Consider the following 24,670-nt stretch of genomic DNA (forward strand, 5'->3'; position numbering starts at 1 on the left):
ACCCAGCCCAAGCCTGCTGGAAATGAGAACTAGCAGGTGAATGCATTGAACCAGAACAGACACCAGAATTCACATGCAATCATACATACAACATACAGGATGTACAATAATGTTGTCTTTTGTCAAATCAATTTTTAAAATATTTATTTTCTCATGGTCTTAGAAACTTCTATTTTTCCTGAGTGTCACCCCAAAGAAACATCTTTTTAGTACTCTCTCATCCTCACCCCCCTGTTTGTCTCTGCAAGCAAGTTTCTTCCTCGACGTAGTTTTCCCGTTCAATTACAAATTATTGAAACTTGCATTGCTGAAACCAGGGTTTTGGGGAGTAATGGTGGAAAGAGAAAGGATGCCCTTGAGCTGTGGTGTAATGACTTGATGATAGGAGTGGGTTTCTTGGTAAGAGACAAGAAGCAGTGAAAAACTTTGATTTACAGAGACAAATTGTAAAAACAAGCCATGAATCTCTGCATATACAGAAAGATGTGAATCCTTGGAGCCTATGTCAGATATAAGGAAGGATGGGAAGGTTTGCATAGAGCAACAGAGAATTTAGTCCTGAGGTCTATCAAATGCAAGAATAGGAAGTGTGAAGTTTGTAAAATTCAGAACTATTCTGAATGTGTCAGCTGACATTGAACATGTCCATGGCTGTTTGACCAAGCTCAGATACCAAACTATTCATCCAGTTTTTCTACTGCTCTCCCCTTCAGGGACCAGCAGAACAAATGCCTTGTTTGCGAAAATACTGAGGAAGGAGGAAAGCCCCCTCCATAATGTCCTGCTTTTCCCCACCACTCTGTCAGGGATGGTCAAGATGTGTGGCAGGGCAGTTGGCCTCGACTCAGTACAGCTTACAAATAGGAGTTTGTTCAGAAGTAGAATCTTCCTCCTCAGCTGCATTGATGCAGACGGGATGGGCAGCAGAGTTCCTCAGCTGAACTGCAATGTGCAGCTCTGCTCACTGCACTCTGTAAGCAATTCCCAGCTCTTGTAACGCCTGATGGTCCCAACTTTCCCTATGCCAAGCTCTTTCTCCAACACATTTAATTCCTCAAAGCTCTGTATATCTCTGTTCTCGCTTGTGACAGGAGTTAAAGTCCACAAATGGAAATATCTACTCCTCCTCTTGGCTTGCTGTGGAGCCATAGTCCCCCTCCCCCAAAATATTCAGTCTAAGTGGATTTACAGAGTTAGTCTGAAAGTTTCTGAATTAGAAACCCTCTGGTTCAGAGGACAGTGTGAGCACTGCTGTCTCCACAGGCAGGCCAGTGCTCCTTGCTTCTCTTTAAGATGGACTCGCTCCGGTGACGCCGGGCAGAGGTACCACACCCTGTCCAGCCGGGGCCTCGTGCTCAGACAGCTCTCTCAGCTGCCAGTTCTTCTTTAAGGCTTTACAATGAACAAGTTTCAAACAAATATCAGATGAAAGCAATTTTGAGCCTAAACCAAGCATGGCCAGGTTTGCATTGGTGATTTATTGGTGCAAGTCATCAGCTCCTATTACCTTTTTCTTGAGCCATGCAATTCTCTGGCTTCCAGATATTTCTAGGGCCTGATTCTTTTCCTATTGAAGTTAATGGGAGGTTTTGCCATTGATTTCAATAGGAGGCCTCTAACTTTCCAACCTTTCCATCCTGCCTATAGAGTCTTGAAGTACTTCCAGGTTTCCATCATAGTCTGCGGTTCCCCTCTTTAAGTCAATTGGACATTAACAGATTGCCTGGGTCCACACCTTTGGATAGAGAAAAGCTCCAGGTCTGATTCAGCACTCATTCACACACCAGCTTGATACCCCAGTGGAGTTCCTCCTGATTTATATTGGCAGGAGAGCGAGGTCCAATGTTACTTATGCCTGGGTCATTGCCAGCAGAACGCGGAGAGAATTCAAGTCACTTGTTATCCCCTTCCCCACACCTCTCAATCACACGTAAATGTATGTACATATATGTGGATATATTGGAATCATCTGGACTCTTTTAAGTTATTTGCCATTGAAACTGACTTCAAATTCAAGTTTTAAAGTTGAACTAACAAAGGAAAAAAGAGTCAGAAGGGAGCCAGCTGCAAGGGTACTCACAATTTTCATCAGTCTACAGGACACTCCTAATAACATATTTTACTACTTTGTAGTGAACTTTCTTTGCTTCTGCCATAAATATATTCCCTATGCTGTAAATGAATAGCTTGCAAGCTCAGTAAAGTTAATATAGAAGAATAAATCTTAACTACCTAATGTCAGGTCAGAAATATAAATCTTATCTAATATGCCAGGTCAGAAGGAAAGAATACTTTTTGCTGAAAATAGCAAATACTTTCCAGTGCAGAGTCGGAACTTATTTTTCTCTTTAAAAAAATGTGCTGCCCCTAATAAGATGGGTTGAACAGTCTCTTTTTAGAATCTCCAAAAGAAAAATAAACACACAGAGCAGAGTTAATTTATAAAATGCTCCAAAGTTTATCTTGGCAGAACAGTTGTAGGCAGCGAGAGTTCTCTCCCTCTCATACATGCATTCATACACACACACACACACACAGACACACACACGTCTCAAAATTAGGACAGGTCTTTACAATAGCAAATGCTACATAAAACTTATATATCTGGACAAATCCATAGATTCTTATTCATGCAAGGCTCTCATTTTCAAGTCAATGGAAATTTTTCCAAAGAAAGATAACAATCCTTGATGCCTTTTTGTGTAAGTACAGACCTGCTGGGTCACAGTGAGGGAGAGCAAGACACACAAGTACCTCGTGTTTCAGGCCCCCCTCCCATGTACCAGCACTTCTGCCAGCTGTAAAGCAGTGATGCAGCCACCGTCCCCTCCTCCTGCCTGCCCAAGACCCCACTTGTTAGACACAGCTGGACAGCCTGGTGAGTGATCTGCTGGCACAGAGGTCCTTCCCAGTAGCCACAGGCTCCTACTGCTGCCCATCCTCTTGTTACTCCTCCACACCTGCTTCACACCACCCACCCCGGTCTCACCAGAGCCAAGGTAACTTCAGAGCTTGAGGAGATGAGGCCCACCAAGGGCTTTCTTTCAGCCTCAGAGTATTAACTTTATTTATTTTAAAGTCCATATCAACTTGTGTCAGGGAGCCACAACAACAGGGAAATATTGCAGGTTCCAGATCTACCAGCCAAGAGATCGTCCAAGAGAACAGCAGGTGCTATGGTGCTGTGCTGACAACCTCAAACAATTTGGAGCTCCTCCACCTCTTGTAGCAGCCACTGGCCTTTCACACAGTTTATTTACTTCAGTGTCTGCAAAGCAAACAGTCAAACAGTAATTTTCCCCAAGATAAAAAGGAATACAGGCAGTTTTACATGACTGAACCACAACTTGATGCTGGGGTTTGCACAATCCTCTGGACCATTTTGCTCAGTGCCACCAAGCTACTCAATGCAGAACCTGTCTCACTAAAGCCCCACAGAAGAATGCAACAAGTAGGTTCTCTTCTCTTCTCTTCTCTTCTCTTCTCTTCTCTTCTCTTCTCTTCTCTTCTCTTCTCTTCTCTTCTCTTCTCTTCTCTTCTCTTCTCTTCTCTTCTCTTCTCTTCTCTTCTCTTCTCTTCTCTTCTCTTCTCTTCTCTTCTCTTCTCTTCTCTTCTCTTCTCTTCTCTTCTCTTCTCTTCTCTCCTCTCCTCTCCTCTCCTCTCCTCTCCTCTCCTCTCCTCTCCTCTCCTCTCCTCTCCTCTCCTCTCCTCTCCTCTCCTCTCCTCTCCTCTCCTCTCCTCTCCTCTCCTCTCCTCTCCTCTCCTCTCCTCTCCTCTCCTCTCCTCTCCTCTCCTCTCCTCTCCTCTCCTCTCCTCTCCTCTCCTCTCCTCTCCTCTCCTCTCCTCTCCTCTCCTCTCCTCTCCTCCCCCCTCTCCTCTCCTCTCCTCTCCTCTCCTCTCCTCTCCTCTCCTCTCCTCTTTCCTTTTTGACTGTTGGGAATTTGCCAGTAATGTCCAGCATTTGGTCTGACAACTGTTCTACTGTAAATATTTAGAAGAATCCATTAGAGATTAAACAAAGTGCAAGTAACTGCTCCTAAGTGATAGCTCTTATTAATGTTTGCAGCTACAGACTCCTTACAAATGCATATGAAAGTCCTACCTCTAGGCTGCTTGTAAGGAAAGGACAAGACAGAAGGCAGCAACCAGAGCACAGTGTAATTTGAGTGTCAGTGTGTTATCATTACAAATATCAGCACAGAGACAGCATTCTGTAGAGTGTGTACCATGCTTGCAAATCTTCCAGACAGCAACGGGCAGAGTGTGTTACCCTGACCAATGCATTTTAAATGATCCGTATAAAGCCACAAGAGCACTCAGAGTCTCTGTTAAGACATCTTTGCTATTCTTTGGTCTGCCCCAAAAATATAACCTCCCCCCTGCACCCACCCTGCCAAAAGAAACAAAAAACCACCCCCCCCAAAAAACCCCACCAAAAATAAAAAATCAAAAGCAAAATCTAAAAAAACCCCAAACCACCAAGTCCCCTTCCACCTCAAAGTGTATCAAGAATTGTCATGTGTTACAGGGGAAAAGACAAGCACTGGTCTGGTGGATTTTTTTTAACCCCTACTGTATTCCAAAATTATCCTGTTTATACAGTATTTTAGATGTTCCTTGTGCAGTAGGATATTTGTGGCAGAGAAGGACTGAACACTAACACTGTTCTGGAGCTTATTATGAAATACTTAAGAAATTATTCTAGCAGAAGTCTCTTTCCCATGGACATAATTTTGAGAATAAAAAATGCTGCTTTTGCAACCAACTGAGATCAATGAAGATGCATAAACACATCTACATGTTAGCCAATTTGTTTGCTTGAAAAATAAATGGTGCTCTAGGAATGCAGTCAACAGCAGGTATATGTCTATATATGGGCACACCATAGCAGAGTTTTCTATCGTAACAGATCGGTGATACAGATTTTTAAAATTTTAATTGCTCTATTTATTTTCAGTGATCACTGAGTAGAATGTGCTAGTTCCAATAGAGAAGGGGTAAAAATTGGATACAAAATTTGACTCCAGTGTCCACCTTGAACTGGTTAAGTCCTGCAAGACAAAGGCCTGGAGCTTATCCAGACTGCTTATGATGCTTTCCCAGGGTGGAAATGTCTGGTACTCACAAATAATGCATGCAAGGCAGACCTCTTAGCATCATGTCTAGTTTTTGAAGCTACCAGTCTCCTTCCCATTCCTTATCCCCTTACCTTAAATAAAATGCTGATGGATTATTCTATACATCAATCTGTGCTCATTCTTTCAACTCAGTTTCATAGTCATATCCAACCTTTCAGAATTTGTCAACGTTTTCTATAAGTGACTTTAGCTCCTAGGGAGGAATCAATAAAAGCAACTTGGACAACTGGGAGGGTTGGGCATGAGCTACTGAGCAGGAATGTGCTGACTTGGTGGGTACTCCCATCTCTGATCATGGTGACTTACAGAGTTGGTGGCTTCTGTGTCACAGCAGGGACGAAGGTAGCATGTAAGGCAATTTATCTTCTTTTGTATCTCTGTGTGTGCATATTATAGGAGTTTCAGAAGGCCAAGCAGAAGAGGTAATCATGCTCTAGAAAAGCTGTAGTGGTCTCTTCAAGAAACAGGAACATTAGAAAGCTAGTGGATTAGACAAGTGGCTAAGACACAACAAAAAAAATTATGTGAAAACAAAAGGATACTTTCTTGATATTCTCCCATTCTCCATCCTGCACAAATATATAATGGTAACACCAACAAGTCTCCTACCATCTGTCTGCTTACACTGATGCTTCATTCAGCAGATATGCTACATAGAAACCTTACTAGACATAAAATTCCAGTTTTCGTAATAAGGCAACAATGTGAAGTTTGTTATAAGGAAATTGAAGTTTATTTAATTTCTGAAATCTCCTGTGAAACAACTAGTGATCAAATCACAAAGAAAATATTGGATCATCATCTTATATTAGAAATATGGCACTTTTATTTGATTTTATCTACTATTATTCATTCTCCTTAAAAAGAAAATAGAATTAGATTGATAAGCATAACAAAACCCACTGTGAGTAAGAAAACTGTGATATAGATGATACCATCAAAATGCAAAATGCTAAAAAAAAGGCTATCTTGCCAGCACATTCCCCTAGAGAGGGGCACAGCAGCAAGGGATGTCAGAAGGTGCTCAGCATAAACTCTTGGATCCACTCGATTCCTTTCCCAGGCACAATAATTTATGGCTAAGCTACAGAATGCTTTTTAAAAGATATGTCACCTCTGATTTGAAACATACCTGTGACTGTGATTATACTGCCTCCCTGAGACTGCTGCAATGATTTTATCTACTACCAAGGCTTTCTGAATTTTATCTTAATGAATGCAGTCTCACTGATGCCTATTTCCAACCATATCCTTACTTCCAGTATCATTATAGCATAGATATTTTAGGGGCAATGCTTTGTTACAGACTGCCTTTATTTTTTAACTGCCTAGACAAAGAACTGTTGTGAAGTGTGCTCTGACAAGGCTTGTTTTTGAGAAAACTGTCTCCTAAACTAGTTGCAGGTTTTACTATGCTTTTTGTCTCTAAGAGCAGGCTTGTCTGAGGTCTCAGCATGAGCTCAGCCCTGTTCTATGCCAGTGAAACCCTTTTGGTGATCAATATTCATGCACTTGTTCTTTGCTTACGAAATTGTTATGGGAGAATTGAGGCAGGGTCTAATAGAGAGCTGTCCCTATGTTGTGACCAAGAAACTGTGTTCCTGCTGGAAGTGAAGGCATGAGGACATCCCAATTTCCCTCATTGCCATGCTCTGCCTGCCACCAGCAGCTCTCAAGGGTTATGAATCAACAAGACCCTTCAAAGCTTAGAGATCTTCACAGGTGGAAAAGTAGCATGAGGGGATGCACTGTCCCTTCTGAATCCTTGGTACAGAACTATCGCTTTGGCACGGGCTTTGGGAGGGCTGTGCCTCCTCCTTGCAATACAAAGCTGAGTAAAACCAATAGCAATCCATCTGGATTTGCTGGCAAGAGTCACAGCTTCAACCCGAGGGGTTCCCCAAATGTCTCAGCTCAGAGTGGTTATAGCAGCCAACAGACAGGCACTGCATTTCCCATTCTTCTCCAAAAATGTGTTGGTAAAGGTGACACGGCCCCTAAAGCATTTACTTACATCATGGAGCTGCATCTCATTTGATTGCTGTAAAGTGCTTTGAGGACCACAGGGTGAAAAGTCCTACAGAACTGCACATATATTTGGATGTTACTGATGCTGCTGATGCTGTTGCTATGTGATTATATAATTTTCTCAGGGGTTTTAAGGATGGTTGAAATCAAGATAGTTTGCATTAATTATACTTATTCTCTTTATCCCATGTATGTGATAAACTTTGTAAATGTTTTCCCCGGTCATTTGGCCTCCTTTTTATTTAGCTTGCCTTTGAACACATCTTTCTAATTTTCTGTGAGAACACCTTTGTGGTACTGGCTTTTTTCCATATGGAGTGTTACATATGATGTTGGTATGGAAAGTATTATGAGGCAAACAGGAGATTTAAGCTGAAAAAAGATACTTTAGAGATTAATGAACAGGCTTTGAGTCACTCCTTTTATAGGACACTGGTTTGAGTCTTACTGAAATCAAAGCAATCTGTTTGCTTTCCTGTGAGGATATAGCTTAGTAGCCCCTTATAAAACTACTTAATAATCTAAAAGTCAAACACTTTTATAGTAAAAAAGCACTGAAATTATTATCTTTGTTGAGTCCCTTGCTGACACACAAAGGAACAGGGCTGCTGACTCCAAGCACTGTAGGAATCTTACTCCCAAGTATAATGGCAAGGATTTAAAATGCATGAACATTAATTTTAAAAAGTTAATAAAGTAGTGCTAGAAGCCTTACATAAGTCTTTTGAATTCACACAGCTATGTTTTTCTCTGCAGTATTAGGTAAGAGATTTTTTTTCCCAGTCTTGAAACAATAAGGAGAAAAGAATAATGGTTTTACTCTCTGAGACACCATGAAAACGTGGTTATTATGTTGAAAAGATTTGATTTTTTTTTTGCCAATACAAAATTCCCCAAAACTGTTGGGTAAGGAACTAAAAAATAGAAATGTTTAACTTTGAATTAGTTAATGACTGAGAAGTTCAAGGTGTTATTTTCAAAGTTAGTATGTTAGGAGTTAGGTTTTTGCCTACTTCAGGAAGATAAGTGTCTGCTCAAAGCACAAGAGTTTCCATTCAAGAATGAGTCCTTAATTTTAATCAGGTATTCAAGTCTAATTGAAGTCAAGGGGTCTGTAACATATGCGTGCAGGTAACCATATGCTGATGTGTTTTTTGGAATGGAGAGGAATTTAATCATGGTCTTACATGGCAATTTAATGGGGTTTTTTCCCATTTTGGTCTGGGTAGGCAGAAAGTGGCATAAAAGGGATCAAGAAACATTAAGGCTTGTTAACTTAGTGCTCAGTGTAGAGGAGAAAAAGAGCCTTTTATTTCCCTGAAATTTATGACCTTTTTTGTTATTTTTCTTCTCCCTGTTGATCTTTGCTCACCAACCACAGCTCTCATTTGCTGTGGACAATTCCCAAAGGGAACATTCCTCGCTGGAGTAACTTACCCAGCTCTTTTCCTTAATTTACAGTGAGCACAGCACCCCTTGCAGAATCCATAGCAGGCCCTTTGGCTGCAAGCCAGTGCTAATAGCATGTTTTTCAATAATCTAATCTCTTCAGTCACAGAGCAGAAATCAGAAAGTTAAAAGAACTGGCTTCTCAACTTGTCTCATTCCACCTTTGAAATCTGTGCATGGAAATGTTGTGTGAATAACTACAATAAATTGTTACCACACTTACACCCATGACTCCATAGTAGTGCCCATAAGAATCTGATGTATATGAGAGAACCCTCTACAAAGCAAGGTTTAATGTGGTGCCAGAAACAGACTCTCTCATGAAGGCTTTCTTGTGCAAAGAAGCCAGAAATTTCAGCCAAAGCTGAGGACATATTGTAAATATCCATGAATTAAACACCTCACAATTCTAAGAGATAAATATCGTTTCTCCTTGGCAGATGAAGAAAATTGAAGCCCAAAGATGATAAAGCCAAAATTTTTAAGTTTGGCTCTAGAAGTGAAATAGCAATTCTTTGATTGGACTCCTGAATAAATAGCTTTAATTTCAGACCTCTGACCACCTGCATCTTCTGAAAATGAGGGTTTATACACAGGAATGAAGAAGGAGATTAGTTGTCTCCCCGGAGGCCCTAGATTTGAAAATACAGATTCTAGTACTTTACAATGGTAGAAAGGGACTTTAACCAGCCAACTTTATCAACCTTCAAACCCAAGAACCCCTAACTTTCTTCAAAGGCACGTAAGTGGTATTGTTAGCGAAAGACAAAGTAACTAGATGCTGAAAGTTAATCTGTACCTTTTACCATTTCCTACATGGGGTCTTTTTCATGTGTGCTGGGCTGTGTATATTTTTGCTTTGGAGATGTGGAACTGACACCATCATAATATTTTTTGCTGATTTTAAACATCATGAGGAGCTCTGGTGGTGTACTGATTACAAGCTGATAACTGGGTCCATCATTCTACCTCAGGCCTGGATCCCTCCATGGATGATTTTGATTGCAGTCACCAGGAGCCATATGCTTTTTGGGTACTTGGGGTAGCAGTTTTACTACCTCTGTGAGACAAACAGCTTGACTTTCTTCGTGCAAGTCCAGGAGGTCAAGAAGCCAGTCAAGGAGGATATTTTCATTCTACGGCACAATTCAGTCTTTCCTTTCACTTATTCCACTTTGGCATCTGCTTGTGACATTTTTTAGCACAATTTTTCTGCAGCAGCCCAGCATTTTGAGTGGTGTTGTTGCGGTCATCTCACATCCGAGCCCTGTCTCATGGCAGCCCAACGTGGTGGCAAGCCACTAGCCACCAGCTGAGCTGCCAAATATTCATCATGTTGGATACTTTAAAAATAACTGCTGTGATTTCATGTTTTTCTAATATCTAGGGGATGTTGTGTTTTCACTGAAGCCTAATTAATTGTTGGTGTAACCTATATTAGGCAGTTCTATTTGCAATAATGGGTTCTATTTCTATCATTCTGCATCAGCTTAATTAAGTTACAGCATGACAGAACAGAACAGAACGGAACAGAACAGTCCTTTCTTCCTCATTACTGGAGTTATTAGAAAAGTGTTCTTCAACAGAGCACATTGCAAAGTACTAAAGATATTTTATAAGCTGGTTAAGGCATCTGGCACCTGAAAAAGCAGACCATGAAATAGTAAAGGGTTCATTTTCTGGTGTAAGGAGCTTGGTTAGGAAGATGTGTCTTAGAAATTTGTACTTGAATGTGCAGAGCGAGGTTGAACATGCCTCCCCCAGGATTCTGCCCTGAGCCAGCCTAAATGATGTGAGTCCTACCATTGTTACCAATGAAATACTTCAACAAAAGTATGCTTTTACGACCACTTCTTCAATTGTGCATAGAAAATGTCAGATGTCACTTTTGATGTGCATCAGTGATATTACACAATATATTAGACAAATAAAAAAGTCATCATTAAAATTTATAGTTCATAGTTTGCCCATTAATCTTTCCAAATATGAGGGGTTTTTTTCTGTTTAGGCTACAGACAAATTTTAAATACAAATTAGACTTTTTTCGTATTTTTTGCTATTGTACAGAAACATTAAAATGGCTTCAAAACTATTGACTTTTCAGGTCTTACTATAAAATGTTTAATAAGACTCATAACACTAACCAAAGTTTCCTAGATATTTAATTCTTGATTTTATATATAATTATTGGGCTATGAAGTTTTGTTTTTCTTTACCTAATATTGTCAATAGGTGGCCTCAGTTTATTTTTTTTTACTGTAGAATTTCTTTTTGCTTTTAAATTGAAATTCTGTATCTTATAATTCTTTATCACCTTTAAAATGTTGCTGTTGCTATTTTAAATTAAAGCCGCTCAGACAATTATTAATGGAATAAAATTCCATTAGAACATGACACTCTTCAAAAATAGAAATATTTTGTCAAATATTTTGACAAAGTTAGATGTGCTGGCATTATAATGTTAATTGGATTTGGGATAACAAACATGCTATTACAGATGTTACATCAATTAAAAAAAAAAACAACCACCAAAACCAAAAACCAAACAGAAGTTTTAATTAATTTTAATTCATTTTTTTCTTCCAATCAACTGACCTGATTGGTGTGCAGGTCCTCAGAGAATTGGTGGCATACCATCACAAAGAAAATGAACTGTTTCTCTGCTTTAGCACAAAACGGACCATAGCCTTGATTTCGTCACCAGCACCCCAAAAACTCAGCCCAAACACTTTGTAGCCCAGCTGCAGCTCCGCAGTGACCTGCCTGCTGTGTGTCACTGCAGTGATGTCAGATGCATCACGGTTTGGGGAGGTGAGCGATGCTCAGTGAGAGCGCTGACTCGCTTTCATGTGGGTCAGTGTGTGCCTGCTCGGGAGGGAAAGGCTCAGACTTCAAAGGGAGGGCAGCACGCAGAAGGGGTGATAAAGCAAGCCCTAACTACGTGCCATTCATAGTTACTTCACTAGGAAATCCAGGCACACAGAGCTGTTGAACTGAGTCAGTTTCTCAGGATTTGAATGCCTACTTAAATCTCACCCATCCTATTATTTAATCCCAATTTAAACAGGCCATCCAATCACACTGCCCTCTAAAAATCAGATAGCTACGCTCCAAACCATGGACTATGCTAATGCTGATTTACAAATTATGCTCACCCTGCTTTTTTCACAGGAGTTTTACCATCGACTTTAGGGGCCCAGGACTTATGTCAATCAGTCCAAGCTGACTGGTGATGATGACTCTTGTCTATTTTCCACCAGAGTTTAATCTGATTTCACATCATACTGTTCATGTTTTGCAGTCAGAAACTTTTGACTTCTTTCTCTTTTAAACTAGCATGATCCCAGTGGCATGAGGGAAAGGTGAAAACAGTTGGAATATCATTTGCTGAGTGTCACTACAAGCACTATTTTAATAATTAATTTCAACTTGGAATTCTGGACAGTATTTTGTGTCACTAGCAGATGGATGGTCCAGTCAGCCTGGAGAAGCTAGCCTTTTTCCTTCATGAAAATGTGAGATCAGAGCTTTTCCTTGTTACAAGTTGAAGATCACAATTTTTAGAGATTTTCTAGCACTGTGATACTCCTTAATACCTATACTGTGATTTGAAATCTTGATGTGAGTCTTGAATTTAAAGAGAACATGTTCCATTTCAATGTTTGCAGGCATCAGTCCAGAACAGTTCCACTGCAAGCAACACATTTGGAGCTTCCAGTTAGCTTCAGTATGGTATGAATTTAATCATTACACAGAAAGAAATAATTTCATTCACTACAAACTTTTGATCAGTTCCACTTAGGAAAGTATATTAAATCGAGAGGATATTAAGTAATTGACCAAAGGCACATCTGAGCACCGCCAAGGCAGCGGGCTGGCTTGCTGTCTGGCTTATTAATTTTTTAATGCTGTAAACATGGTAGTAGAAAATCATAGTTTCGACATGGGATTACAGGCTTTTGCTGTCTAAACCCTTCTCCCTAGTCCCCAGCATGGAAAGTAAAATCTGTTACATCCTGCTGTTCTTTCTGTGGTTTCTGAAACAAAACTTTGAGAGAAAAACTCTGGTCTCAAAAGACCCTGTGGGAAATGAGAAACTTGCAAATGCTACTGTAGTTGTGTAATGTTGACAGTATGAGCTGAGTGATCCTTATACAGATTGGAAGTACACGAGCATCTGCGTAACATGCAACAACCAAAGTCTCCAGTATGTTAAGAGAACAAAACAGGAGAAGCAAATGGGGTGTGGAGGGTACAGGCTCTGCTGCCACCAGGATAGCCTGAGCATTCACAACCTTTGTTAGAAACACAAAAATCGGAGATGGAAAGTTACCAGCAAACAGAAAGACCACACATTTCAAAGAATGAGCCTCTACACTATACATTTTTGCTTCTTTACTCAGTAGAAGCATGCATCACTTGTAGGGGAGAGACTGGAGAATCAAGGGAGTCACAGTGATGTTGACAACTTTGTTTTTAGAGCTCTGTGTCCACATGAACCCTATAAAATCAGCTGGGGATCTTCATGACAGAAACTTGCAGGACTAGATTATTAAAATACTGTCTATATGTGCATCAAATATAATCTCTTTCCAAAAGTCACACCTCCTTTTTTATCTGAGCACAGATGCTTTATTTACAAGTAGCTGAATCTGACAACTGTCATAACACAGCTGGTTATAGAATTATTAGGTCACTACAATTACTGGGTTACTACTTTTAATAGATCACAAAGTTACCCTTCTATAACAGCTTTTTTAAATCTAGACAATAAAATAGAGATTATGTAATTGAGTTTACATTTTAGAAAAAAATCATAATGTATAGTCTTGAAGGCTGGGTATTTGGAAGCAACTACAGCTAACTCTTAAAGTAATATCTGTAGTTGCTTACAGGATTTAGAACTTGATGTGAGAAAGTATTGCCTTCACCATCACTATCAGGTTGTTTAAGGCAATTTTCTCAGGGATCCTCTTTGGTTCCTATACTGGTTAAACTTCCTGGATGCCTGAACGTTGTTGGTGCTCCATAGTATGTGGAAAAAAAAAGAAGTCAATTTCCCTTCTGTCTCCATGAAAAGAATTTTTCAGTTTATTTACAAAACTCTCTGGAATGACAAGGAGCCATTTGTGGTTGTTGTGGCTGATTTCTGTTGTGCTGAAGATGCTAGGAGACTGCATAAAATTCTGCACCCCTGGTGAGATTTTTCAGCCTGTTGATGCTCTTTCTAACCGAATTCAGGGGATATGCATTCTGGCTGCCAGTATACTTAATTTTCAGGATCACTCTGCCAGACATGTGTTTAATAATGATGAGGCAATCCCCAGTGAGGTCTTGGCCATTTGGGCCAAGGGCCTCCTTGCTCATAGACGCCACTACAAAACAGTTATGGATACTCCCTGAGACTGTGGAACAGTCCCGTACTCGCATTTCTGTTGCTTTTTAGAACTCTTGACATTTGGTGAGTAAAATAAGTTGGTTTCTTTTCCCTCAGACATGAAGTGCCTCTTGAAGAGAAAAATATTGTCAAGCCAGGCAGATGTTTGGGGAATTTTTTTTTGTTTTGTATAAGATCTTTTACCTTGAAAACATAGGAAGACACTCAAGAATCCTCTTTGCTACATGTTTTGTATCAGATGGCAGTGATAGTCTGAAATAAAATAGAAGTCAGACAAATCTCTGGAGGAGTTACCACCTTCTCAGAAAGAAATCCTAAAATATTTGTGAAGATCAAATCACAAAGAGAAGCAGAAGACATTAAGCCTTTAACAGTTGACTTTTAGACTGATTTTCCCTCTTTGCCTCTTTTGTGGGTGCCTCAGATTCCTGCAGACCCAGAGGAGATTGAACAGAGAGTCCACATTCCTCAGCTATCACCACTAATTCAGTTGCATCCCAGAAAACTTATTGCCAATCCAGCGTAGGAATTGCCATGTACAGGTTTATCTTCCCCAGCTGCTCCCCCATGGCAGCACATCCAATCCCTTGCTCCCTGCAGGTGATTTAAGGCCTAGTGATCCTGTTGCCTGCAGGACAGTTCAGCTTTTTTCCCCACCACTGTGTGTCCCACCTCTAGTGCTTTTCCACACAAAGAAACACTGTCCAAGAAAGAGTCTGAGGAAATACGCTGTGGTTTGCAAACTGAATTCCTTAATGACTTTTTCATTAGAAGAGCTGACTGCCAAATGCTGTTTGCGCTTGCCTAAAGGACGGTTTGCACGATTGAGAGTAGCTCTGCTTTACATGAAGTATTGTTTTCAGGCCACCACCACAGGCAGCTGCTTCTCACCAGGCAAGGGAAAGAGCAAGGAACGTGAGTGAGCACACAGAGCAATTGAATGACACCAGAACCCATGGGATTTCCCATCCCAAATCCGCACCGCCACAAGGGCTCATGTCCTTGTGGGCGCTGTGTGGTGGTAAAAGCTGAGGTGGGGTCTGGCTCTCCTGGCAAGGGGCAGCCCAGCTGGGAAGGCCGAATTCCAGAGCAGCTCTGCTGTGAAAATATTTCCTGTGAGAACACGCAAGCCTGAGAAACCAGGAGCAGCAGCAGGGATGGATTCCATTTGCCTAGCACATCCATTTCAAGAGCAAACCTCTGAAGGGATATCTTGTTGTTGGAGTGGTGATGAGACAGTGCACCTCAGCTGCAGTAAATGGGCAGTACCCCGTGATTTTCCCCAGGTGTCAGAATGTATGCCCAGCTGGATTTCTCCTGCATTTTCTTATTTCCATGGTTTTTTGATCCCCTAAATTCTAATCTATACATGGAGTAAAATTGATTGAAAAATATCATCTCAAAGGTTTAGAATTCATTTGCTGCACTCGGTCAAAATCTAGCTTCTTGTCCACAAAAGTTCAGATTCAAACTCAGCTCCTTATCCTTAACTTTCTACTTTTAACAGAGACTATAACTCATTGTTTCCAGAGTAGGGCTTTGGAAAATATTCTGAGATTTCATTTGCTAATGCGACTTAACTAATATCTGGTCAAATGGCTTGCAGAAAAAGAGGCCTCTGGGAAAAAAAGAGCTTAAAGTCAGACAGGGGAAGGGAATAGTTCAACATCCATTTAGGGTCTTCTCTAATCTCCAGTATTTAGGTTTTACAAAAAAAAAAAAAAAGGATAGATCTAGATTTTGGACCTATAGCCAGTCATGAGTCTGCAAATGAGTAGTTTGTATCACTTCTGGCTGATGTTTGTGTAAGAGCTGAGAAAGAATTTGTCTGTGGGTCTCTGTGCTCCTACCATTTGCTTTGCCCACTGCTATGCTGCATTTTCCATCCCTGAGAGTCTATGATTTCACTGTGCTCAAAAAGTGTTTGGATACAAAAGGGTGGAGCACTCAATGGTTAGCAGGGTCATGCATAGAATATTTCTTCCCCATTGAGTCAGTTCTGAAAGTTGGTGAGAATTTTTTACGTTTCATTTTTGTTGTCTTTGTAATGGAGCGGGCTGCACCAAAGACCAAGTGGTTTCAAGAAAGTGTACTTATCAAGAGTGTGTTTGAACATATTTGCTACTGTCCAAGACAGTAGCTATGCAACTCCATACCTCCTGGTTCTGCAGCCAGTGTCTAACCCATGGGGCCACAGTGCCCAACCCTCTGCCAAGGCACTGAATCTCTCTTCATTCCTCTTACCACATCTATAATTTGTGGCTAACAGGAGTGGTCTGTGCTCTCCTACTGCTTTATCACCTGCTTTTTCACTTCAAAGTGTTTCTCAATGTGGATATACATTACTTACCCATTTCTACTGTTTACCTTAGTATAGAAATTTGAAGCAATGCTTACACTTGGTGTACTGTGACTGGATTTCACTAGGTGGGGTTTATGTTTACAGCTTCCTGTGGCACACCACTTAAACTCTGAGCTCTGTGTCTGATACTGGTTAAAAAAAGAGGTAAAACTACTGGTTGCTTCTTTGGGGTTATGGTTGGAGCTGGTGAAGCACTTGAGATCGGCAGGTACTAACAATTTGCTGCAATGAGAGAGGAAGGGTAAGGGCCAGCTCTTTACCCAGAAGATTGAATGGATTCTGGAATCCCCTCAATTCCACCCAGCTTTTGCAGTAGGGGAAGGACTGGCCCAGACATTGCAAGGATATGGCAAGCATCTGGATCTGAACCAGAGAGGGAGGAGGCTGAGAGGTAACAAGAGTGAGATTTTCATCTGGAGCTTGGAGATGCCCAATTTCAAACACGTTATCTCATCCTCTAGGCGCAAATATTTTGGCTCCACATTTTTTTTTTCTTCCAGGTTCAATGGCAAAGCCCAGTGCTTTCAAAGAATGCCAGTTTCTGGAGCATGTGGCTTGTCCCTCCCTGCTTTGATTCTTGCCTAGACCAGAATAAGGTTCTACCTTTATTGCAAGACAAATGAGAAATTATTTTATTACACAGGTACAAGACTCAAAGAAATGCCAGATGCAGTAAGAGACAATGAAAAAAGTGCATCTCTTTAATAGTTTTTTAGAGGAAAACCCATGTTTTATGTAAAATGTTGATTTTGAATTTTCAGTGATATTTTTCTTTAAGAATTTCCAAGAACTGTAACTTATTGTGCTTCATACATTTAGTTATAACATGACATGAAATCAGTGGTGCTTGACTTGCATATTTTATCCTATTCCTTGCTCCATAACACTAGCAATAACATTCTCCATTTGGAACTATGCTTTCCTTTTTTGCTGTGTTATTTGTATGAGATGTATCTGGAATCCAGGAGAAGAGGCAAAAATTGTGAAAATGGCTAGGAGTACATTTTATTTTATACTTAGTACTTCTGGAGTTAAAGGGGAGATGGAAATTGGCCATGTTATGGATCTTAGCTATAGAGAATTATCATATTTCAATAGTAAAGGATTGCCTGTCTTGGCTCACACACACATCTTGACCTCAGAGCAGTTGCACATAATGTTTTCTCTGTCAAGAGAATCTATTCATAATGATGTGTCACAGGTGCTCACACATAATATGTTTCCCGTCAAAAGTGATCATCCATATTTTATACAGCAGCTTTGATGACAAATATTTTGTACTTCAGCTGCTTTTTCATCCAACTGTCAGACTTAATGAAGGAAAATCACAGATAGTTTTTAATGTCAGCTTCTTAGATCACATTACTCTGTCTGCCTTTTAAAGCTGTTTCATACAAGGGCCACAAGACAGAGGAGAGAGAGATAAGGATGTTTTCATTTACTTAACTTTAGAAAGAAAAATTTTTCCAGGCTCTTAATTTCAAAATCAATAAACTATGTGCCTTTGGAATATTTTCAGAAAAAAAAAAAAGTGTTCTATTTATTAAGCATTCAGTATTTTGAGAGTCTAGTGAAAGCAAGTATGATAACTGAATTGGGGTTGCAACTTCTCGCTGCTGAATGTCATTTATTCTCAGAGTGGTGTCATGTACTCATTGTAAACCCACTTTCCTCTAAGTTATGCTACAAAATGAATGTCTCAGTACACACAGAGAATTGAGTTCTTGCATTCTTGTGCACAGCAAGGCCAAAGTTTGTACATTTCATGTGTGCCCAGCCCTACTGAGAGAAATAACCCTCATTCCTCATTTTATTAATGAAAGAGGAAGAATGAACTTGAATTCCCTTTGAGGTTCTTCAGGTCGCAGGACTTGTCATTGAAGCCTCAGAGCCCAGCAAAGTGCTTTTCCCATTCATGGGACATGTCTTTTCTGCTGAGAGTGTAAGTGAGCAAAGCACAGAGGTGCTGCTGAACTTCCCTGCCAGGCAAGCCTGCCCTGAGCAGCAGGCAGTGCTGCCTCTCAACACCCCAGCCATGGATTCATATGGACTCCTGGTTCTGCCTCCAAGGGCTCCACAGAAAGGAGTTGAAAAAAACAAGTTAATTGTGCGTGCAAACTAGTTAGCAGTGTCTGCAGATCAAAATAAAATCAAAGCACTAAAATAGGCAGTCACACCATGCATGTGCACATTTATAAAATTATCACCGGCCTGAGGAGAAGGCAGAACAGGAAGCCAATAGTATTTAGAAATACAAATTAGTTACAAATGTAAATGAGGACTATATTTTTTCTATATATGAAATATAACCAGGTGTGTTAGGCTGAGAGATGAAAGCTTGCACTTTAAAAAATTACCATTTTTCATGCAAGGCAAGGCCAAAACAAGAGGGCACACAGGGTCTGGCATTAGTTGATGCTCCATTATTTTTTTAGTTTCAGTTTATTTAAGAAAACAAGCACGAAGGAATTAAAAGTAGGTAAGGTAAAATCTTCTTAAGTACAGGAGGATGCAAAACTTTATTCTCTACCACTGAGAAGCAATACATTTCATTGTATCACACAGCAGATTAATGTCTGCTACTGAAAAGATAGTCTGCAACAGCATCCTCTTTCCTGCTATCCCCAAGCCCCTAAAGAAGTTAGGCAGTGTGTGTAATAAATTTCGCTTTCCTTGTCTGAAGAATTAGAACAATTCAATTGAAAGGCAAATATAATCCTACCTATGCTACATGCTGAGACTGTAGCAGGGTAAATGCCACAGTTAAGTCTAAACATCAGGTTGTAATTGTTAGAGATTAAAAACATGCCAGAGAGAACATTCCAGGGAAAGAAGGAGGGTGAGAAGGATGGCTCTCCTGTGTCTTTTTTTTAAGGCAAAGTATCATCAGATCTTACAAGGGCATACTCCTGCACAGCAGAACTCAAATAAAATGGCATTTAGTCAACAAAGGAAACTATACACTAGATTGATTTTTTATCATCCAGCTAGGAAAAGAAAGAATAAGTGAACATGAATTTATCTGCTGAGCCAAGTGCACACAAGGCAGAAAAGCCCCTGAAAATAAGGAAGAGAAAAATGAATGTTCTCTAGAATGCTGCTGTTCCATATCATCTATTTCAAAGATCATTTACTGTTGGTTATATCTGCAAGATGCAAAGATGTCAGCTGAGCTTCTCATTTTTATGTAGATGAAATAATTTCTAAAATGATAAGTCAGGTCATAAGAGACACAAGAAAAAATGAAGCAATCTTTAAGAGCTGTCAGAGAGATGGATGGTCCACCCTTCCAAGTGCAGAGGAACCATTATGTCATGGTCTTGTTTAATGTATTGTTTTCTCACAGTTTGGTTTTTTTTTTTTCAATTCTTTTCTTCTCAGTGCATCCTAATGTGAGCCAGGGTTGCCAAGGAGGGTGTGCTACATGCTCTGACTACAATGGATGCCTGTCATGTAAGCCCAGGCTCTTCTTCGTTCTGGAGAGGATTGGCATGAAACAGATTGGAGTGTGCCTTTCCTCGTGTCCAAGCGGATACTATGGGACACGGTATCCCGACATTAATAAGTGTGCAAGTAAGTGCTGGGGAAAGGGGAAGCACGTGGATTTGTTTGTTCTCTCAAATTCTGTGTCTCCTTAGGAGTCAAGTCAACAGAGAAGGGGATGGACAGGCTCTGTCCTTATTTGCTCAGTTCTTTGTAGTAGTGCAGTAAATATTAACCCAAGCAGGAAGTTAAAGACCACAAAAATGGCCTAAAGCTCAGGGATCCTGGCTTTGCATGAATGACCTGCCTAGAACCCAGGTGATGGCCTCCTCCTCCTCCTCCACATCCCCATGTGAAGGGGAAGCACTGGTGGGCACCAGTGCCCTCCAGAAGCAAGAGAACGCCGGCAGCTCTGAAGAGAGAGAGGGGACTGAGGAATGCTGAATCTTGGTACTGGAGCTGTCTAACCCACTGCCCTCACTCGCCTGAGCCCTGCAGCAAGGAAATAAGGTGGCAGGTGGCATGCTTTGGAGATGTGGTTTGCCCTGGTCTCTTTATAGCTTGTCTCAAGCTCACTGTAGTCCTCTAAATGCCTGTAGAAGCTGGCCAGGTTTCAGCTGGCCAGGTTTCAGCCTGATTTGGGGGAATTTACTGGTTTGTGTTGTTTCCAGGCTGGGGGACAGAGAAGCCAACTCTATTCTCTACTGCTCAGGCAATATTTTGACCCCACTATGGATTTTTGAACCATAAATGAACTGGAAAGGATCACAATGTCCTCCCCACTCCTCTTTCTGTTGTTGAATTCACTGTTTTTAATCCCACATGTGATATAAAAACATAAGAGTGATGGCCAAGAAACTCTCCCAGTTTTTACCTGGTAATAAAAGTTCTTTAATGAATGGACCCCAGAGTAAACTCTTACAGAGTAACTTGACACTGCAAAGTATTTGCTCACTTTTTAGCAGTGTGTGGCCTTGCATATCAAACATGAGCTCTGCCATGCATAAGGTTTTATGCATTTCTTTTAAAAATTTCTGAGAACTGGGAAATGTATCAGCAATGCCAATTTTGGGTAGTCATATAGAGAATACATTAAATACTACAGAACATCTGCTTGAACTTTAGGGAACTATTTAAAAAAAAAAGTAAGATATGTTGATCAAAACCACTCCTAAGCAGATTCTAAATTCTGGCATATTTTTTTTCTCCTGGATGAATATTTTTATCTCCTGGAGACAGGAGATAGGAGTGTGGAGCTGACCGAGCCCTCGTGTCCCACGGGGTTAATTAGTACCTATGTGGTGCCAGGGCAGGGCAGAAGCAGCACAGTGCTATTCTCATGTGCCCTGCTCTGCCTGCCATTTGCACAGGTCTCCAAGAAGATTAGCAGTGTGAGGCTGTTCAGCATCAGGCCATCCTTTGTAAGTTCTCACCCATGCCAGGGTCACCTGTGGCTAACTTCACCATGTGTACTGGCCAGGAAGAAGACCTAACATAATTTGTTTCCTTTGAGGATTGTCTGACATTGCTAGAATTGTGTGATTCTGGTGTATGTGAGAGAGCCCATGGCAGTTCTGGGCACAGAGCAACAACGCTGTTGTTTACTGTTTGCATTTCAGAATGTAAAGCTGACTGTGATACCTGCTTCACCAGAAACTTCTGCACAAAGTGTAAAAGTGGGTTTTACTTATACAGTGGAAAGTGCCTTGAAAAGTGCCCTGATGGGCTGGAAGCCAACAACCACACGATGGAGTGCACCAGCATCGGTGAGTCTGCTCCCCATGTCCTGCCTCGTTTTCTCAGAGGGGCTGTGGGACCTAAGGAAGGCATGATCAGTTACAACACCAGGGAAATGAAAACGTTCTTCATAACAAGATATATTCCCCAGCACAAAACACTCAAGGTATTTCCTAAGTCTGCCACTTCACAAGAGGCACAAACCTGGTTGTGTCCTGTAAAAACAGCCTTGACACTAAGGGCAATTCTGCCAGAGGAAGAACAGCCTGTTTGGTCTGCCCTGAGGTAGCAAGACATCCATCTCTTGCTTGGTTCCTTTGCTATGCAGCAGCACTAACAGCAGAGTTTCAAAAACCCTGAGTCAGATCCCACATGTAGTTTAAAAAAGATTAAAACACTAATGGCTTTACTTTAGCTCCCTTGTACCCCCTGAGCCTTCAAAGCATGTATGCAACAACATTTTGAAGCTTACCTTTTCAAAGGTGAAGGCTAAAAACTAATATATTAAGGAAACATCCCCCCAAAAAACCTCCAATCTCCAAAATGGTGCAATAATCACCAGACTTCAGAAAATGAGGATTACAAATAGGGTGTCACTGACACTGAAGGAGTGAGATTGATGTCATTGTGACTCACTGGCTGTGGAGAAGAGACTTGCTTTTGTATCTTGAGCCTCTGACTCAAAAGCTCCAATTATTCACACAAGGGCAATTTCAGAGGTCACCACACCTAACTGTCTGCTCCATCCCTCAGCCATCCCTCCAAATGAGAGAAGAAAAAGAGATATATTTGCCTGTGAACAGCTGCAGTTAGCATCCCCCACCATGGGCACACTGAAGCTGTGGCAGGGCTCAGCTTATTTTAGTACATTGGCTGTGAATTGTGATGGCTGAGGGCTGTGAGCTGCAGTGCAAGCCATAACCTCTTCAGCCACCAGCAACCAGAGAGAGAGCACTTAGGCACAGTCTGGGCGTGATGGAAATCTTCTCCACAGTGTCATGCACATAGCTCTCTCTGGCATCAAGTGTTTTGGAGGGGAAGTAATGCAGGATTAAAAATAATGTGCAGTAGTTTGGCATTTTCCTTCTCAAATACATATTAGTTCAGGTGGTAGTGTAGGCTTTTATGGTTGTATTTTCAAGACTTTCATCTTTGAAAGAAATTCAAGGGATCATTTTTGTTTCTTGATGGCTGTTTCCAACTGCTGCTTTAACAATGAGTCAGTCTCAAAGAGGAAAAGCCATTTAAAGCTATGGAGTAAAACCAGAACTTTTTGTGCATGTGAAAGCCAGTTATTTTAGCAGAAGAGCCCCAGTGTAACATGAAAAAAGTGACCCATATGACAACCTACTGGAGGAAGGTTCAGAGATTGCCTAAAGTCTGTTATATTTCCAGGTTTCAGAAAATTTAGACGTAAATTCTGGATCTGGAAAAAAGTTGACTTGCCAATTTGTCTTTATAGAGGAGCAGGAAGTTTTTCCTTCTTCAGTGGTGACTTACAATCTTAAGCATGCAGTTAGACTTAAAGTAAATACATATATTTACTATCTTTTTTCAAGAGAAAGACAGCAAGATGGCATAAGAAAAGGATTGCTATTAGAAACATATTGTTAGCTTTCCACGTTTATTCCCATGTTTTGTTTATACTCTTTGGATAAGCGTGAAATGTCACACCTTCTGACCTCCAAACAGCACAGGATGCACATTCACATCACTGGTTTAGAAAGGGTAATCTGCACCATTCTGAAAAGCTTGAAGCCTCACACTCACCCAAATTCTCCTCTGCTTTGCCTGTTTCTAACTTCTGTATGCTACAGATGATGGGTCTTTAGGTGGCCAAAGACACTTGACTTCCAGTGTAACATCTTCTGATATCACTTGGTCCTTTATAACTATCAATTTCCCAATTTCCACCTTTGAGATGAGCTGCAGCAGCTTGACTCAATGGCTTCACTCACCTTTCACACAGGCATGACCAAAGTTTATTCCACCGAAGCTAAAAGGGTTTACACCTCATCAAACCAAAGAAAAGTCAGGACAAACCCCAGTAATTGATTCCACTGAGACCAGTAGCGCAGTTATTGCCATGCTTCAGGAATGTAATTACAAAACAGTGAGTAGAAAATAGTAACTGTTATAATTATTTGACATTATTTTGTGCTGCATATCCTTAACAATCCAATTTCTGTCAATTCATTGCTGCAACTCACAACTGATTAGTTCCATTAGTTTTTGCCACCTTTTGGCTGATGCAGAATGAAAATAATGTACCATATGTATTCTGTATACAAAAACATATTGGTCAGTCTAAGTTTATTTTATGTTTATTGCAGTGCACTGTGAAACCAGTGAGTGGAGTCCATGGAGCCCTTGCATGAAGAAAGGAAAAACTTGTGGTTTCAAAAGAGGAAATGAAGTGAGGGTCAAAGAGATCATACAGCATCCATCAGCAAGGGGAAATCCTTGCCCAGCTACAACCGAGAGCAGAAAATGTATTGTACAAAGAAAGAGATGTCAGAAGGAAGGAAAAGGTACCAAGTTATCATCATCATAATATGAGATTGATATTGTGTTGTTTTAATAATTCACACCGGAATTCTTAGGCCTCAATTTCAGGCTTTATCAAAGCTGCCGTTGATGTGGTGGTTTTTGGGGTGGAGAGAATTGTGCCTTTGCCTGCAGTAAATAAAATCCTAACACTGCTCCAAAAATGTGCTTTGTGTGATCTAGAGAGGACAGGGTGGGCCGGAAGGGAAGGCACTTTGTCTCCCAATTCTGTCTGCTGAAAGAGTTGCCAAGATGAAAAGTTGCATTGTAGCACTCAGAACAAACAGATCCATCATAAAACATGTCAGGGTGGGTGCTGTCTGTTGGGTATCAGGCAGCCAAGTTTCATGCTTCAACAGAGGGATTCCTCCAAACCAATTCCTATTTCATGCTTCCCTACAAGATTTTAACTCTTGTAAATGCAGTGCTGTGGCCTCTCTCCCAGCCTGATCTCTTTTTACTAGCTCTGGCTGAACAACATAACCTGACCCTCACATCTGCAATCTGGGTCATCGAGTCCCAGCATGG

At 40.8% G+C, this 24,670-nt stretch overlaps 1 protein-coding gene across 1 annotated transcript in view; it reads left to right on the forward strand.

The window, feature by feature from the left end:
* The window catches only part of RSPO3 (R-spondin 3), a 58,221-nt gene that overhangs the window by 11,579 nt on the left and 21,972 nt on the right, over window positions 1-24,670 (forward strand). Inside the window, exons 2-4 of the mRNA XM_063151129.1 lie at window positions 19,757-19,948; window positions 21,478-21,624; window positions 23,929-24,126. Coding sequence (XP_063007199.1) covers window positions 19,757-19,948; window positions 21,478-21,624; window positions 23,929-24,126 — 537 coding nt within the window. The remainder of the gene's footprint in view (window positions 1-19,756; window positions 19,949-21,477; window positions 21,625-23,928; window positions 24,127-24,670) is intronic.

Source organism: Melospiza melodia, chromosome 3, assembly GCF_035770615.1.
Source record: "Melospiza melodia melodia isolate bMelMel2 chromosome 3, bMelMel2.pri, whole genome shotgun sequence".
Lineage (NCBI taxonomy): Eukaryota > Metazoa > Chordata > Aves > Passeriformes > Passerellidae > Melospiza > Melospiza melodia.